This window comes from Colletotrichum destructivum, chromosome 4, assembly GCF_034447905.1.
Source record: "Colletotrichum destructivum chromosome 4, complete sequence".
NCBI lineage: Eukaryota > Fungi > Ascomycota > Sordariomycetes > Glomerellales > Glomerellaceae > Colletotrichum > Colletotrichum destructivum.
The window spans coordinates 4,767,047-4,783,834 of NC_085899.1; the positions used below are offsets into that span (position 1 = coordinate 4,767,047).

The 16,788-nt window shown below is 56.2% G+C and overlaps 5 protein-coding genes across 5 annotated transcripts; 1 reads left to right on the forward strand and 4 right to left on the reverse strand.

Moving 5' to 3' along the window:
• Positions 1-61: 61 nt before the first annotated feature.
• Positions 62-1,960, reverse strand: CDEST_07388 (Putative major facilitator superfamily, MFS transporter superfamily; the record flags this gene model as incomplete). Its single annotated transcript, XM_062923547.1, has 3 exons — positions 62-1,328; positions 1,402-1,684; positions 1,771-1,960. The coding sequence occupies 3 exons, from the start codon at positions 1,958-1,960 to the stop codon at positions 62-64; spliced, it is 1,740 nt and encodes a 579-aa protein (XP_062779598.1).
• A 2,803-nt stretch (positions 1,961-4,763) lies between these two features.
• Positions 4,764-5,987, forward strand: CDEST_07389 (uncharacterized protein; the record flags this gene model as incomplete). Its single annotated transcript, XM_062923548.1, has 1 exon — positions 4,764-5,987. The coding sequence occupies one exon, from the start codon at positions 4,764-4,766 to the stop codon at positions 5,985-5,987; it is 1,224 nt and encodes a 407-aa protein (XP_062779599.1).
• A 412-nt stretch (positions 5,988-6,399) lies between these two features.
• CDEST_07390 (Putative SDA1 domain-containing protein) lies at positions 6,400-8,957 on the reverse strand. The gene is made up of 2 exons (XM_062923549.1): positions 8,853-8,957; positions 6,400-8,803 (listed from the first exon to the last, which is right to left on the reverse strand). The coding sequence occupies exons 1-2, from the start codon at positions 8,897-8,899 to the stop codon at positions 6,613-6,615; spliced, it is 2,238 nt and encodes a 745-aa protein (XP_062779600.1). The 5' UTR covers positions 8,900-8,957; the 3' UTR covers positions 6,400-6,612.
• Positions 8,958-9,429: 472 nt separating this feature from the next.
• On the reverse strand, positions 9,430-10,623 carry CDEST_07391 (Putative alpha/beta hydrolase-3). The gene is made up of 2 exons (XM_062923550.1): positions 9,605-10,623; positions 9,430-9,550 (listed from the first exon to the last, which is right to left on the reverse strand). The coding sequence occupies exons 1-2, from the start codon at positions 10,533-10,535 to the stop codon at positions 9,438-9,440; spliced, it is 1,044 nt and encodes a 347-aa protein (XP_062779601.1). The 5' UTR covers positions 10,536-10,623; the 3' UTR covers positions 9,430-9,437.
• Positions 10,624-12,044: 1,421 nt separating this feature from the next.
• Positions 12,045-12,634, reverse strand: CDEST_07392 (uncharacterized protein; the record flags this gene model as incomplete). Its single annotated transcript, XM_062923551.1, has 3 exons — positions 12,045-12,052; positions 12,115-12,341; positions 12,450-12,634. 3 exons carry the CDS (start codon positions 12,632-12,634, stop codon positions 12,045-12,047), a joined length of 420 nt encoding a protein of 139 aa, XP_062779602.1.
• Positions 12,635-16,788: the final 4,154 nt, after the last annotated feature.

Genomic DNA, 16,788 nt, shown 5'->3' on the forward strand with positions numbered 1-16,788 from the left:
AGGTCTTGCATCAACCATAGAAGTTGCGTTGGTTTCTTTGAGTTTCCCGTTGCTGAACATCTCACTTGGCTTCCTTTGTTCTTCCAAAGTCCAACTTTTGCCATTTCATGAAACAGCCACTCAGAAAAGCCAAGGCTCCCGAGGTCACAATCACGAACTGCAGGTCGGCGATCACACCCGCAACCTCCCCCACGACAAACTGAACCACGTCACGGTCTACAGTAGCCCAGATGTTGGATTCCAGCCCCGCCAGAGCTTCGCGGATGTCATACTCGCTGTATCCCAGTGCAGAAAGAGGGGCGTGGAGGCGGCTGTAGCCGAGGTTCTGGAAGATGCAGCCTGCCAGGGCGAGCGTGATGGAAATGCCACCCAGCTGCACCATGATGAAGAGGGCCGTGGCGTCGAGGCGCCGATCCGCGGGCACGCTTTGCGTCAAGATGGCAACGCCAGTCTGCCACATGCATCCGGTCCCGGCGCCGATAAGGGTGCTGACCCCCATGATCCGGCCCTCGGAGCTCTGGACGGTGAGTTGCGACTGAAGCCCGGCACCTACCATGGTCAAGACGCCGCCGATGACGTAGAATGGAGCGTATCTGCCAATGACGGGGATGAGGCCTGCCATGACGATCGTGAAGACGATGAAGGTAAAGATGAAGGGCAAGAGCCGTACCGCAGCCTGGATCGGCCCCAACCCCTTGGTGAAGGCCAGGAACAAGGGGGTGTAATAGAGGGCGATGCCGTAGCAGCTTCCGGCGGCGAACGTCCCGAGGCAGACCAGAACAACTGTTCTGTCTTTCAGAAGGTCCGCTGGAATGCTCCGGTTCTCTTTGCTGGTGAAGAGGCTGAAGTATTGCTGCAAAAAGTAGACGACGTAGATGACGCCGACGACCACCCAGGCCGTGATGGCCGAATGTGAAGACCAGGCCCACGTGGATCCGCTGAAGATGAGAGCGGAGCACAAGAGGATGAAGCCGGCCATATGGAGTACCACGCCGATCCAGTCGAAGGCGCGAAGCCCTTTAACAATCGGTAGGCCTGGTGCCAGACGGATGGAGGGGAGTGCCACAAAGTTGAGTATGGCCATGATGGAGAGGATTGGTAAGTTGAGATACATCGCCTGGGTATGTATTAGCATCAGTGCTATCCTCTTTCTAGAGCAAACGAGCTGGCGATCACTTACCCATCTCCATGTGGCACTCTGGCTTTCAGCAAAGGCCCCTCCAATGACAGGGCCCAAGGTGAGACCAACTGCCCAGGAAACCGCCATCACACCTTGAAGGCGAGGCAACTCTGCGGGGGACGAGAGAAGCACGTTGATAACAATACAACTATTCGAGACCTGTTAGCGAGACGGTGGGAGGGGGCTTGATGCCGAAATGGCTTCAAATGCGTGTAGCTCACAGCTGGTAGATACCGGCTCCTCCAATACCCGCAATGGCGCGACCGACAATGACCGAGTTGATGCTAGTCGCTGAACCCGAGACTGCGGCACCAATGACGAAGATCAGGGTATACAAGACCATCTGCGATTTCACGTTGCCGAGGATCGCGAGCTTGCGGACGAGCGGGACCATGCACACTTGCGTTGCGGTGTACCCAGTGGCAACCCACGGCAGGAGGTGGACATTTCCGAACTCTGAGTAGATTGGAGGTTGAATGTTCGCGATGTTGCTGACATCGTACCCTGGTAGTTGTCACTGGTGTCAGTCGGTTTGAAATAACAGTCTGGATCAAAACTTTGGGGCAATCTCTGGAGGAAAGGCTACATACCAAGGAGCAGGCCTCCCAAGATAAAGGCTGACTGAACACAAGGCCACCTCCAAGATGCCCAGCCCTCTCTTGGGTGTTTCCGTTGGTTCGCCACTTCGCTGGTCTCCTCGGTCACGGAGGAAACGACGTCTGCCTCAGAGCCGCCATGCTCAATGTCGCACTCCAAAGGACGCTTCTCATCCGTCGTCATGGCTCCGGTGAGGTCTTTCTCTTCGATGAACTGCAAAAGGAGAGGGAATGCAACGAAGACGGAATCCACCCTTCAAAGGACAAACAAAGTTGCAGCGCGGCGGTGACGGGTGTTAAATACCAACAGCGGCTCGCGCCGCGCTCTCCCGTCGGAGGAACATGCACAAATACCTCCTTATCACTCTTTCCAGGCCCTTGCGGTAAGGGCCCATGCATTTCGGTTTCTGTATAACCTGGCTCTGTGGCTTCATCAACCTCGAATCAGCGACCGGGACCATCAGACGAGTTGTGATATCGATTTTTTTTAGATGGGTCCCGAACCATACAATCCTGGTGATTGAAGCAAACAAGTGTCCCTAATCAGGAAAGTAGATCAAATAGCGGATGGGCACCAACGGAAACTGACGTGATGGGCCTGCAGGCCGTTGTTGGTCGGACCATGACATCTCGGCAATTAATATTCCTAGCTCCCGTAAGAGACATTGCGGTGTCTTGCAGCTAATTATCTGCATTTTCCGAGGCGATATAGTCTCGTTCAATGCATCGGACAATGCTGCGTCAATAAAGCCTGAGATGAGCCTGATATGTAAAGTCTGAGTGACCGGATTTTAATCATGTGGCACATCTAGCGGGCGACGAAACTCCGGGAGCCCAGCGCCTCTCTCTATCTGATGATAGTACCTCTTTCGGTAGCGACCACTATCTCTTCTGGCCTTGGTTGGTTGTCAATGCGTGTATCCTGGTAGAATTCCCGTGCCGGCAGGGTGACGGACCACCCATGCATGTCGGTTGTAGGGAAACTGTTGGGGATTGAACCGGGAAGTGAAGAACCTGGGACATTAAGGACTCTCGTTTCATTGTGAGTACTCGTCCGTCCCCTTGTCGGCGGCTAAAAAGACTTGGCTGGCTAGCAGCCCCTCGTCGGCTCCGACTCGACGAATAACTACAGCGACAGTTGATCAGTCCAACGAGATTTCAATTCATGCGTTCGCGGCATAGCGCATTGGCAGACGAGAATTCTCAAATACAATCAACTTATGACACCATTATGCGCGAGCCTCTGTTGTTCACTCGAAGGATCGGGACAGCTGATGAGTTAAGTTACTTGATGATCCCTTTGAATGGTGAACTTGTGGTCAAATCATCGGATAAAAGGCCACCTATGGACACTGCTTTAGAACAAAACGCCAGTGCCATGTTACCTCTAGGACTATCGGGGTTGTAAGCTGGTTTGGTATTCCCGTGTAGGTCGAGTGAAACATTCTCGGAGGCTCCGCTTCTGGCTCCGCTTCTGGCTCCGAGGTCCACTATTTATCGGTTCACCGACCGGATGCCGTCGGCCAACACACCGGATCTTCGACCCTGACCAAAAATCTTATCCTCCTGACAGGACGGCTAAGAGTTTGGTTGTCGCTCTTAACTCCCCAAGCAAAAGCATTGGCAAAATATTTAGTTGTGCCCAGAGGCGGATTCGAACCGCCGTCAACACGGATCGCTGTATAGAAGAACCACAACGTATCATCCTAACCAACTAGACGATCTGGGCTACTAGGGCTTGTGACCCTTGCTTGACGGGGCTGCTCCCAAATCACACCAACATGCCTTGCTCTCGCTCGAGCCGATGCAAATCAGATCGTCTTGCCAGTAATCATCATTCCCAAGATTCACTGCGTTTCTGTTCCTAGATCATCCTGGGTTTGGCTTTGAGAGTATTCTCCTACAAAATCCACGTTTTCTAGGGGAAGCTTAGCAATATTTCACTGCGTCAGGATTCTCTCAAGCGACAACAAACGCTATCACGGCGCCCCCATGCATGTATGTCTGAGTGGTTTTCATCACCGTCCTGCCTGACAGTCGGATTAACTGTTCCTGGATGTATGAACAAAATCTTATTATATTTTAATAGTATCCTGGTATCGTAGGGGCTGAGATTGTTATTGGGCTGTCCAATGGTCTGCAATCAAACACCTCGGCTGGGTTCTTAAAATCGTGCAGCGAGAATGATGCACTGCTGAGTCCTAGATATTGCCACCTTCCAGCTCTATTCTATGACAAGTAGCTGCTTGTTTTCTTTGATTGTCTTTGATGCTGAATCGAGTTGTTTAAAGCGCTCAAGACAAAGCTGGTTGTGTCAAAGAACAGTCTGACGAAGGCTGAGTCTTCGGACAATCCGTTATTACCTTCATAATCAAGTCTATTGTTCACGACGGCAACGCGCATTACATTCACCGCCCTTTGCCTGTCGAACAATACAGCTGCTATCCGGTCTCTGATTCCATACATAAGAACGTCATTCGTTCAGTCAACCTAGACAACTTTTGATCCCAACACACTTCATCAACTCAACCAGATTTCCACTTACTCACACCCTTGCTTACCATTTATCTGATTCACCACGCAAGCAGTTAAAGTAAGTAGTACCACTCTCATCAAAGCTAACTTCAGACCAGATCACCAACACATCCCCACCGCCGGCAAGAACAACAGCAATCAGGATGGACCCTTACCGAAACCATCGTGACTATGGCATGGGATCGGGCGGTGGATACTTTCCATCTAACCCGGGTTACTTCCCATCTAACCAGGGATACATCCCATCTAACCTGGGATATTTCCCATCTAGCCAGGGACAGCGCTCCAACCTCGACCGGAACGACAATGACACCACCAACCGCACCAGTCGTCCCGCTTGGATCCCGAGCCGTGATGCAAGGCCATCTCAACCCGCGGCAGCTTCCCTCTGTCGTCAGGCTTATCAAGCTGCACACATGTTCTCATACAATGATGACCACCTCAGAAGAGCGATGTGGCAAACGGTGAACCCGGCCTCTGTTTACCGACGAGGCCGATACGTGCCCACGGCAGCCGCCTCTCACCCCATTCCGATGCCCGATTTCCTCCGTAGAGTGTCGACCGACAGACGCTCCCAGCAGCCGGGACCGGAGGTTTCCCGGCCTCCCAGGTATGCTCCCACCACTAACCAACAGGTCGTCAGAGTGTGTCCCCAGTGCAGGGAGGTCCCGCTAGGTCCCGGTCCCGTCGTGAACGGCCAGCCCAGCTACCCCGTCTGCGAGGAGTGCCGCCAAACCAACATCAGACAGCAGGTTCTTCGCGGCATCGCTGCGGAGGCGCTCGTGGAACTCAGCCGCCATGCTGTTGTCCACTCGCCCGGCCGCGCCGGCCGAGAAGAAGCCGGGCGAGGCCGAGACCTCTCCGAACCCCGTCCTGCCCCCCAAAGCACTCAGGGGTTTCTGTGCCTGCGGTGCAAAAGACCAGGCGTTCCCCTGGCACCCGGTCGCCGGCGTTGTGTGGAGTGCATCTGCGTCCTCGTCGCCTTCGGTCCGGACAAGGGCGGACAACAGGTAGAAGTAGGGAATGGTTTCAATGCTAACCCACGACAGGACGAGCCCGAGCACAGGGGTTGGCACACGTGCAATGCCTGCTTCAGGAACCAGGTGCCCCCCGGCGAGGGAAAATGCCACGACTGCGTGGACCGGTCCGCCTCGGAGGCTCAGGCCTCAACTACCCTCGCGGCGGCGGCGGCGGCCACCTGCGTCATCTGCGAGAGCGAATCCGCCGCCAACGGGCAAGCCTACTGCAACAACTGCGAGGTCGAGGGCTCGCGTGGAATGGGCGCGAGCGTGATGCTGGACGCCAAGCAGTGCACCGCCTGCGGCGAGGAGGTGGACACCACGGCGGACGCGCTCTGCTGGGACTGCCGCATGCCTCCTCGGAACCCAGACGAGCGTGATGAGGAGGAATGGCTCGAGAACGAGATTGAAACGTGGGAAGACGGTCCTTCGCAGCAGCAGCAGCAGTCGCAGGCTCAGGCTCAGCAGTCGGGGAGTGACAAGATGTGCGGTTGTCTGAGGAACGCCGCCCGCTGGGGCCGGATGCTGTGCAACGACTGCTACGAGGCTCTCCGCAGCGTAGATAGGAGGGGCTGGGCCGACTGGAAGCGGAAGAATTGGCCCAGCAAGGCGAGGCGCGTTGCTCGTTTAAGAGAGGAACAGACGAGTTGGAGGTAATAAGGCGGGTTTCTCGGCTGAGCCCGATTCGGGCAGTCTCTCACTTCACGGTGGGAATGAGTAAGTGGATTCCAAGGTAAGTGAGTGATTTTTGTATATGAGCGTGTCCGGTTGGATGTTTCGATTGTTTTTGAGGTGTTATTGTTGGCGTTGATAGCTTCAGGGTGTAGGATTTGGGTTTTTTTGGATCGCGTAGATATCCATCCAGCAAGCGCATCTTATAACAAGCCAGCAATCCCAAGACCTTTCTAGATGATCTCGGTGGAGGTCAAGTCAAGTCACTGAACAGAGGCCAATGACTTTCCTCAAGTGGTGTTTCTCGAGTCCAAGAACCACGCAGCATAGAGGCGGCTTTCATATCAATGCTGGAGCAAGCCTAGCAGAATGTGTTCGAGCAACCGGGACGTAAGTTGATAATCATCACATTCGTCACGGACTTCGACAGAGAGAGTTCATGGGAGAATCAACTTTGCTTTTATTTCGTCATGCTCAACCCCGCAGCCGCAGCCATCTTAAATTATATGCGCCCCTGTCCTCATGAACTCAAGAAATGGGACAAGACCACAAATGCAATGCCCTACATCGATACGATATACCAGATGCTTGCTTGTATGCCCCCCCTCCTTTACATGCCGTTGGCGCGTCTTCCGCCGCGTTTGCTCCTGTCGATGTGGCCCTGCAGCACCTTGCGCGTCTGCACCAGACTCCTCTTGTTCTTGAACTTGGCCTTGTTCAGCGTCATCAAGAAGTTCTTCTGGCGGGCCTTCTCCTTGTTGGTCGTGCTCTTGCCCTCGGCGTCCTTCTTGGACCGGCGGATGGCCTGCGTCGACTTGTGCTCGTCGCGGCCCGGCTTGCCCTCCTTGGCCATCGCCACCCTCTCCTCCTTGGTCGTCTTGCGCAGCCTGGCCGGCGCCTCGATCTGCTCCGCCGTGAGGCCGTCGTCGGCGTGGCGCGCCAGAGCCTTCTCGATCTCCTTTTGACGCTTCGACGAGCGGTTGCCCAGCGTCTTGTTCAGGCTGGCTTCCATGCGCAGCTCCTGGAGCTTCTGGAGGTCGGCCGGCGTAAGAATCGTCGTCGTCGCGAGCTTCTGTATCCTCTCGATCTCGGCTGCGGAGTCCTCTTCGTCCTCGTCCTCTCCCTCCGAGTCGGATCCGTCCTCTCCTGTCCTGCGCTTCTTCGGCGCGGGCTCGTCATCCTCGTCTTCCGAGTGCTCGACGTTGATCCAGCCGCCCGAGTCGTCGCTGTCGTCCGAGTCGACTTCCCAGTCTTCGGACTTGTAGCCATCTTCCTCCTCGTCTTCCTTGTCGGAGCCGTCCTCGGGGAGACCCTTGGCGGCGCGTTTGAGCTTGCGCTGCTCCTCCTTCCACTTGGCCAGCAGTTCGATGCCCTCGATACCTCCGACCGCTTGCTCTCCGAATCTCTTCGTCTTGATCTCGCCGCTCCTCAGGCCCATGGATGCGTCCTTGCCTCTGTCCCTCTTCACCAGCAAGTCCGCACCGACTTCTCTGTAGAGCGACAAAAGACCCTTGGCAGCCATCATAGTTCCCTTGTCCTTGCTCTTGCGGTACTGGACAAGATCCTGCAGCAGCGTGTCGGTCATCGCCAGGGGCTGTCTTGCGCAGATTTCGCGGATGGCGTTGAGACCGGCGGCGGCTACTTCGGAGGCGGCGGCTTCTGAGACGAACTCGTTGGCAATCTTCTGGATGAGAGGCTCGACCGCATCCGGGGGCACCAGGCTATGCGTTCCCTGAGCCAGCGAGGCCAGGTAGGAGGTGACGGACTCTTGGCGGGGCGTGAGGAACTTGATGAACCACGAGTACAGGCTGATGATGGTGAGCTGGTGGAGACCGACCAATCTCGTCACCAGCTGCAGGACAAGCAGTTTGTTCTCATGCGCCAGCTTCGTCTTGGTGTTCTGCAGGTGCTTCTGGAAGACGTTTTCGGCGAAGCCTTGCGGGTCGTGCAACAGGTGAAAGGCGGAGAAGTTGAGCGGGTGAGGCTTCGCCTTGCCGCGCTCCTGCTTGTGGATCTTGGCGACGGCCTTCTTGTAGGCATTCGCCTGCTTCTTAGACTTCTTGTTGATGCCGATCTGATGCTTCATCTTGTTCAGGTCAATCTCCTCCTCGTCGCTGCTGTCGTCTTCCAGCTCCTCGCGCTCCTTGTCTCCGCCGAGGAAGAACCGTACGGCGCCGATAACGACCTTTTCGTTGTCGGAGAGGGCCGCCTCCTTCATGACGTCGACGGTCTTCGCGTCGGTCCAGATCTGGCGCTTCCACAGCTCGCGCGTGAGCTTCACGGCCCAGATGGCCTTCGGCGAGGTGCGGTCGGCTGTGATCAGGTTGTAGAGGACGGTCTGAATCGTGCGGTTGAGGGGGTGGTTCGTCGCCTTGGAGTTCGCATTGCGCATCTCGGTAAGGATCTTCTGGAAGAGGAGTGTCCGCAGGGTCTTGCTCGGCGAGGAAACAAGGATCGGGAACAGCGTCGTCAGAAAGGTCGTCGAGTCGATGACTTCCTTCTTGCGCAGCAGCGCCAGACTTCCGACAATCTTCTCGCGCAGTTCCGGGTGCAACACCTCGTGGTGCTGCAGCAGGATGGCCTTCAGGTCGTCGGGGAACGCGACGGCGTGTTTCGGGTACAGGTCCACGGTGTGCGCGAGGAGATCGACCAGGTTATGGAACGACTCGATGTATTCCCTCGTTGCAGTCGTCGGCGAGACGAGGAAGACCTCGCGCTGGCTCTCGTACTGGCCCCATTGCTGGAGGAAGTTCTCCTCGTAGGACTTGGGGTCCCGGCGGATTTTGTACTGCAGACTCGCGCTGTGAAGGTTAGGAATTGACGTATACGACAGACTGGATTAATGCTCACAAGTCGATATCGACCTTCTCAAGGGCGGTGACCTTGCGCTTTCCCATGATTACTGTCTGTCTGCTTGGATCGAGTGGGCGGTGGATGGTGGGAAATGGCTGAGCGGCAGCGGGGAGCCGCCCGTCAAAAAATCTCGACTGGAACTTTTTGCGTCTTATCGTTATCTCGGATTATCTTATCGATAGACCCGTTGTGCTATCCAGATATATGGGTCGGCCATGCTTGGACCCACCGAGCCAAGTCTACACCGAGCAGCTCACACCTGATTGCACCGAAACGCACCGAGATACCCAGAATTACATCGAGTGGAACGCCGATGGACTTTCATCTCAGGCTGCCTACCCCCCTCCTAGCTTAGACCTCATCGGGAAATAACTTTCAATATACCACAGTTTGTTGTTGGAATATAATGGAAATACCTTCTAATTAGACGGTTTATATTGGTGAAGAACCTGTACTTGATTGAGTTGAATAAGAATTACCCACGAAATAATCAGGGCATTAAGTTACATTTGGAGACTTGACCGCCAAAAAAGCGCCCTTTAGAATGACAACACAGAACAGCACTACAGGGCCCATTCTCCATCAACAGGTTTTCTTCCAGACAAATCCGTGCTGTGCATGAGTCTGCTTGATGAGTTCCAACCCTTTCTCCCACATCTGCATTTTCTTTTCCATAGGTATCACAGCATTAGGTACTGTGTTATCGTCAGCCAACCTGTTGCGAAATGACATATAGATCGCAGGCTCACCTTCTAGCCATCCGTGAAATGCTTCCTCCACATACACAGCCTCGACGCTACCCCCTGGCTTCCCTTTATCTTCCCGCTCTCTCTGGACACGCTCCACGAACTTCAACTGCTCCTGCACTAGGATGTCGACGGCGGCAACCACGAGCAACATTCTCTCGGGCAGGGCTTCCTCGCGGGCCAAGCAGGGACTCAGTCGCGGATTGTCCAAGTCCTCTGCCCTCGACGGCGCCGCGTACGAATCGTACAGCGGCTGCATGAACGACATGGGATCCCGTTTCGGGAAAGCCGCCGGGCGCGGTTTATCCTCCGGCCTCGGACGGAGGTCGACCGGCGCGTAAAACGTCACCGCGGCGCGAATGGCAAACTCGCCAGACGGTATCCCCTGGCTCGCCGCCAGGACCAGGTTTCCGCCTGCCGAGGCGCCCGAGACCGTCATCAGCGTCGGGTCCGCGCCGAGCTCCTCCGCGGCATGCCGTCGGAGCCACGCGAGCGCCGCGTCGACGTCGTCGATGGCGGCCGGGAACGGGTGTACGGGCGCGAGGCGGTAGCTCAGAGCGACGACGACGGCCCCCGTCTCCGCCGCCAGGAGCGAGCAGAACGGCACGCTCGCCTCGGGGACGCCCCCGACGAAGCCGCCCGCGTGGCAGTCGACGTGCAGGGGCCGCAGGCCGTCTCGGCCGGTCCCTGTGCCAGATGCGTGCCTGAACAGGAGCGCGCGGAGGGAGCGCTCGGGGCCGAGGGGTATGTGTATCATGGTATAAGGACGACGGAAGAGGTACGGTCCCACGGCGAGGGAGTTTGTGAGGAAGACTATCGGCTGGAGGGCGAGGAGGCGCCAGCGGAGGGACCAAGGGAGGTGACGACCGTAGATGAGGGCGTCAAGGGCGGGCCGAACGAAGGCGAGGGCGATGCTTTTGAGTGAGCGATGCATCCTCGTATTGGTCAAGGTGCTTCACTATGAAGTGTTCGTAAAACAAGCTGTTGGGGATATTGCTTGCGACCAAGGCGCGCACGATGAGTTCAACAAGTGCAACAGTTATAAAGTACACATGCATTCAGCTGACGGCGCCGCGCAGGGTCATGCGGCATAAGACACAAGTAACAATCTATTCAGCTTCTGACGCAACGCCGAGCGTAAGGCGGGACAATTTGAGACCGACGAGGAGAATGATCAGCCGCCCGACCATTGTCTCCCAGGGATGAATCGGGCTCCAACGAACCCCCGCCGTGTTCCCCCATCCCCCCTTTCAATCAGAGGCACGCGGGAAACGCGATCGAAGCGGGCCATCCGCTGCGGGTTTCGAAACATTTTCTGGGGAATGCTACATCTGAACATGGGAGGGCTGGGGGGGGTTAATTTGGTGTGGGGGGTTAAAGGCGAACAGAGTTCGGATGATGGGAAAGGATCGACACTCTCAGAGGTTCGACCCAGCGTCGTGGAACATCCGTCCGGCGAAGCATCCGAGACGGGGGGAAGGGGATCACGCAATCTGCAGGCTCTTTGTCGAGACGTGAGGCTCAATGGTCTTGGCCGAACCAACACAGAACACACACGGGGTCAGAGTTGCTACAACCTCAATTCTCTATTCACCATGGGTTTGATGCAAGAGAAACTTACTGTATGGACTTTGATGCCATGTGAGACTCCTCACGTCAGCACGTGGCTTGCAGCAAAAGCAAGCGAGGCCATCATAAGACACGATGTCAGTCCTTTGATAACGCTGCAACCACAACTTTCTAAAGTGCCTCTTACATCTCATTTCACGAACACGGACCAGTCAAGTACACATACTACATACAGTAAGTCGGGCTAACTTGGGTCGTAAATGGCCGAATGTTATTTTATCAAGTCTACGCAATCTGGCATCGAGATAACAGATTCATAGATCGGGCTCATACTTACTTACATATCACGTCTCACCATTTGAAGAGGAATCGAAGAAGCGCGGACAAATTAGTCTTAATTATTACACATGAATTTGAATATCATACCACCAACAGGGCCAAACCCAGTCAGAGCTGGTGCCCGTGTCACCCATCAAGTCGGTCGTGAACGTTTTCCTTCGTAAATACGCGTGCCCCAAACCACCAAGATCGTTTTACTCCGTCTGCATCATGAGAACCAGCTGCTTCGGAGAGAGAGCGAGAGAGCGAGAGAGCGAGAGAGAGAGACAAAGAGAGAGTGGAGACGACAAGAGAAGCCAGTAAAGAGTGAATGATCAAGTCCATTGAATTCGTAGTCGAGGGGGTTATCTCATGATGATGATGATAATGACCCAAGGGAACGAGGACGAGATCGTCCTTGCCCCATCCAAAAGCTCTTCTGGCTTCACCGTCGCCTCCCGTTTCCCTCCCCCGCCCTTAGCAGCGGGCCTCGAAATGAAGACCAACGACCTTTCTCATCTTTTCAACCCTTCCATCCCCACGTCTGGCGAGACGTTTACAAGTCTGCGTGTCCACGTTAGCATTACCTTTCATCGCTGGGCTCGGCGCCATCCAGGAAGACTTACCCTCGCAGTAGTCGACGGTGGTGGTGACGGTGACGGTGGGGCGGGGAGCAGTGCTGGTGACAGCGGTGATGCCCCAGCAAGAGCAGGCAGAGGAGTACTCGGCGGCGTCGTCGCAAGAAGAGGCGTAGGCCGGGATGGCGGTGGGGAGCTCGGTGACCTGGCGGTTGGCGATCTGGCCGTCGCGGCGGAGGCGGGCAGGGGCAGCGGTGACGGTGATGGTGACGGTGCTATAGGGCGTGGTGTTAGTCACAGAGGTCCCCAGTCTTGCATTCTCTCCGCCTTTCGTCTAACAAAGAGCAGGGCTAGCAGAAACGGGATGGGAGAAGGCGACGTACGTAGGGGAGGGGGTGACGGTGGCCTGGAGGAAGGACGAGCAGTCGGCCTTGCGGGAGGTGAGGGGCAGGAGGCCCTCGCGGGTACCGGTGACCTGACGGTTGCAGTTGTTGCCGGAGCACTCGCGCTTCTCAAGGACGGAGCCGAGAGCGAAGCTGACGAGGGAGAGGATGACGGCGGCCTTCATTTTGACGGTTGGGGTGGGTGAAGGGATCTTTGGTGGGAGATGATCGACTGAGGTCCTAAGAGATGGATGGGGAGGCCTTGATTCGATGGATCTGGTAGGAAGTCGGTGGATGGGAGGAAAGGGGAGGGGGGAGAGAGAGAAGATACATGGAGGCGAGGGCACCGTGATATATAATCGCAAGACTGCTGCTGGACATGACGGATGGGGAGAGAGAAGACGGGGGGAGCGGGTAGATAGGCCAAGCCCGCAGATGGACTAACAGAGCAAGTCATGGTACAGTTCGCGGGAGGTCAATACGAAGCGCAGCAACCAGACGCAAGAGGGCGAGAGAAGGAAGCGGAGTTCACCCGCCCTTCTGGGCAACGTCCAGAAGAGGCGATGGGGTGGCGGGTCATCGCCGGGGCCTTGGGATAAACGGACAAGGGGGGGACCAGGCTCAATGGCGAAGAAACAACATCGAGGGTGTAAAATCATTGTGGAAAAGCCAGGCTCCCCGGCACGGTAACACCCTGTTCCTGAGCACTAGACAGGACCAGGGGTGGGGATGAAAGAGGGGAGGAGAGACTCTCAGCGAGGAACATCCGCCTTCTCTTTGCGTGGTTACAATTCCCACCTATCAGCAAGCGGAGCGTCCGCATGAGGCAGGTTGGGAGAGTGTGTGGGCTCCCAGGCTGGAGTTTGCCTCGCAGTAGGAAGATGAACATGCGCATCCATCGCAGGCGTAGGCGTAGCGTATCCGTAGAAAGGGTTGGCCCGCGTAACCTGTCATGGCCGGCCCTCGGTCGAGGAACGCGTGCGCCTCCTCCCTCTCCCCTGTGGTCTTTGTGGCCTAGGGAACCGTGAAATGATTTTCCACACCCTCCCCTCCCCCCCTCGCTAATGCTATCTCGGCGGGGGGAGTTCATCCAATACAGCCTAGCTCCGAGTTGGGCGCAGGGGATTCCTGAGAGAGCCCCCCCCCTTCGCCGAGGAACGACGCTGATTCTATGTCGAGAGCCAAAAGTTAAGAGGGCATTAAGGCGGATGCATGCTAGGGAGAGAGGGAAGAAGTTGCTTGAAGGGCAAAGTTAGGCAAACATCAACCAACTTTTGGTTGCTGGGTACAAGGCCAGGCACTATTGAAAACTGCACGACGCGCCACTTGGTTCATGGGCTTTGTCGGACGACAAACCGAGGTGAGTTTGCCTCCTACCGCGCTTTTGGTGCTCTCGTGGAATTCATGGCGTTCTCCCAAGTCCATTGCTCTCGATTCGGTAAACGGAGCTGCCAGGTGCGGAGGCGATTGGCAGAGACGCGCCGAGGCGTAACGGCACGGAAAGGCCATCCGCTGGTAAACACACCAGATGACCGGGGCAAGGGTCGAGAGAGCTAAGTGTGTATACGCTTGGCCCTTCCGGGGGTACAAGGAAAACGTGTGACTGAGAACGGGCGAAGAGGAGGAGGGGAAGCCGACCAAAGTCTTGGGACTGCAGAAGAAACATGCGGTCGGAAGGCAAGCCCTCTACCGCCTCCTCCCTCATTCTCCTCTTAGCAGACGATGAATGCACGGATACGTAGTGGTGCGCAGCCGGAGATGAGGTGTAGATCTGGGATGCCGTGCCCCCTCGCCGCCTCTCTCTCTCTCTCTCTCTCGGATTTGGCTGGGGCGGGTTGAGGGGATTCCAAGGGCCAAGAAACACTTGCTCTAGTCACCGTCACTCGAGTGGAACGACTGCCGGCAACTCGCTGCGGCGTGTTTTGGATCCGGGATAGCTTCACCCAACTCCCCTCACTCCTCCAAAGGAAGAATTCATCCGTCGCGGCGGCAAAGCCTCGTGATATTTACACCGAGATCTCAGCGCGGGGAAAACCGAGCGTGCATGAGGAAATGAGGAGACGGGCGGAGAGGGAAAGGGGAGAAAATGAAAGAGAGGGAAAAAAAAAAAAAGGTACGATATGCAGGCGAGTGACATGGGTGTTTACAGGGACTGGGACTGGATAGCCAGCTGCTGTGGGTGACGACAACAAGGACGACTCGGCGATAGGAATAAGGAACAGGCCGGCGATGAGCGAGTGAAGTAAGTACCCGTACCTATTAGTGGCAGAGCAAAGGAACCACAGTAAAATTGTAGGTAAAATAGAAGAAAAGCCTGAATTGGCAGCTTGGATAGGAGGAAATCGTTAGCGGGAGGGGAAAACTGCCAATTGGAATGCGTCGTTCGAGGGCCGCGCCGCCGACCTGCATAGGCGATGATGCTGTCCTTGATGATCCGATGCGACACTCGAATTGTGCTCTTTTATGCTCTTCTGTCGATGATGTCGACGCCCAAGAATGAAGGGCACCTTGCTCGTACATCTTCCCCATCCCAACTTTCCATCACCTGGGCCGTTGCAGAGGTTGTCTGGACTCTTGTAACGACAGGTTCCTTCGTCCCCCCCCCCCAAAGTTATCGACGCCATCAGCTCTCTGACCAACTCGTTTCCATCAACGTCAACCTGGTCGCCGCGCGGGACAGAACTCTGATTAGCGACTGGAGTCTGTCGGGGGGGGGGGGGGGGGGGGTTGTGTCTGCTATCGTTAATCGAGCGACAATTGCCTAGATCCAGCCGGCCAACATGAGAGGGGAGGGGGGACCCCCGCTGATGAGCGGAGTAGGCATGGCCCTCTATGAAGCTTTAAGCTTATGAGCTCTGCTATTGCTGTCCAACCTTAGGTCCGCTCTCCGGTGGGCAACAGGCGCTGACAGAGCTATTGAAGCATCAGCGTTGCAAGCCGAGACCCATGGGGCCATGCCATGACACGAACACACCCCAAATTGCTCCATGCTACCTACGGATACTACGATGTTACCTCGACGGCCCAGAATAGAGGTTCGCAGGCTTTCGCAGTGTAACCCTCGCCCTGCCTGCTCCTGTTACCAGCCCGCCCGGATGATAGCGCCGTCATCTCGCCGGGGCGGCGTCTCCTAGGGGCCTTTGGATCCAAAGTCTGTGCCTGTCTCGCCCGCGCCCTTCCCGCGCCGGACGGAGACTGGACTCGTTATCGGCGACTTGGTAGTCCCCAAGCCACCCACCCACCCGAGGCAACGGTTAACTGGGCTCAGGAACGCGCCGCCCATTTCCCCTCTCCTTGGACCATCCCATCGGCGGCGGCCGTTTTGGAAGGCAAAATCAACTGCCAGCCGTCACATCCACTACTTTGCGTGTTATCAGACAGGGTTCTTGCCGAGAAAAAGAGAGAAAAAGAGAGAGAGAGATAATTCCCAGGAGAGCTCCCCCCGCCGCCGATGCGCCACGCCCAATACCAGGAGCCGCTTCACCGAAAGAGGCAGCTGAAAGATTGGGGCGTGACCGATGACTGGTTGGTAGTGGCCGGGCCTTTTGCTGGACTAAGCTCATTTCCACCCGACTCGATCCTCAACTTGACTTGGGCCTGGGGGGTGGTTCCCTGGTTACCCTGGGGCCCTTTGCAGGGGGGTTGAAGGACATCGAAAATCTTTCTTTTTACAAGGAAGGCCATTGTTCGTCAATTCACCTTCCTTCCGCGTAGCACGTGGCTGGGCTGGGTCAACGCCAGCTGGACATGCAAGCATCGGTCTCATCTTATATCCCAAGACAATGACGCTTGTCTTAGGCTCCAGTTGGTTGTCGTCGACGACCTTCAAGTTGAAGGAGCTTCAAAAGATTGACTTTGTTCTTTTACCAGCAGACTCCTCTCGTCTCCTCCCGAACCTGCCGAGTTCGATAGCACGTTTATCAACCAGACCCCCCCCGGTTGACTCTCTCCATTAATAAGGCTAGTCCCCATCGGCGGATCATCCCCGTTTATAGTCTTAGACTAGAAGAACCCATAATACAGCCCCCCCCCCCCCCCCCCCCCCCCCCCCCCCCCCCCCCCCCATCTCTGACCGCCGAGCCAGAAACCCGAGTCTTGTCGACGTCCAGAGGGCCCTGCAAAGTTGAATAGTAGCGCACGTGTAGGCCCTGGGAGTGAGTGCTCGCACCCGAAGGACGTTCGGTAGGGCGCGACCAGCCAAAGACGTACCCGCCGCCGCTTGGCGACAAAGGGGCACGTTGCCTCTATCGTGAACCTAACTGCTCTGTTGACCCTGATCCCGGTTGTTGCTCCAGGCCCTCGTCGAACACCGAATGGTTCGCGAGGCAAGGGTGCCGGG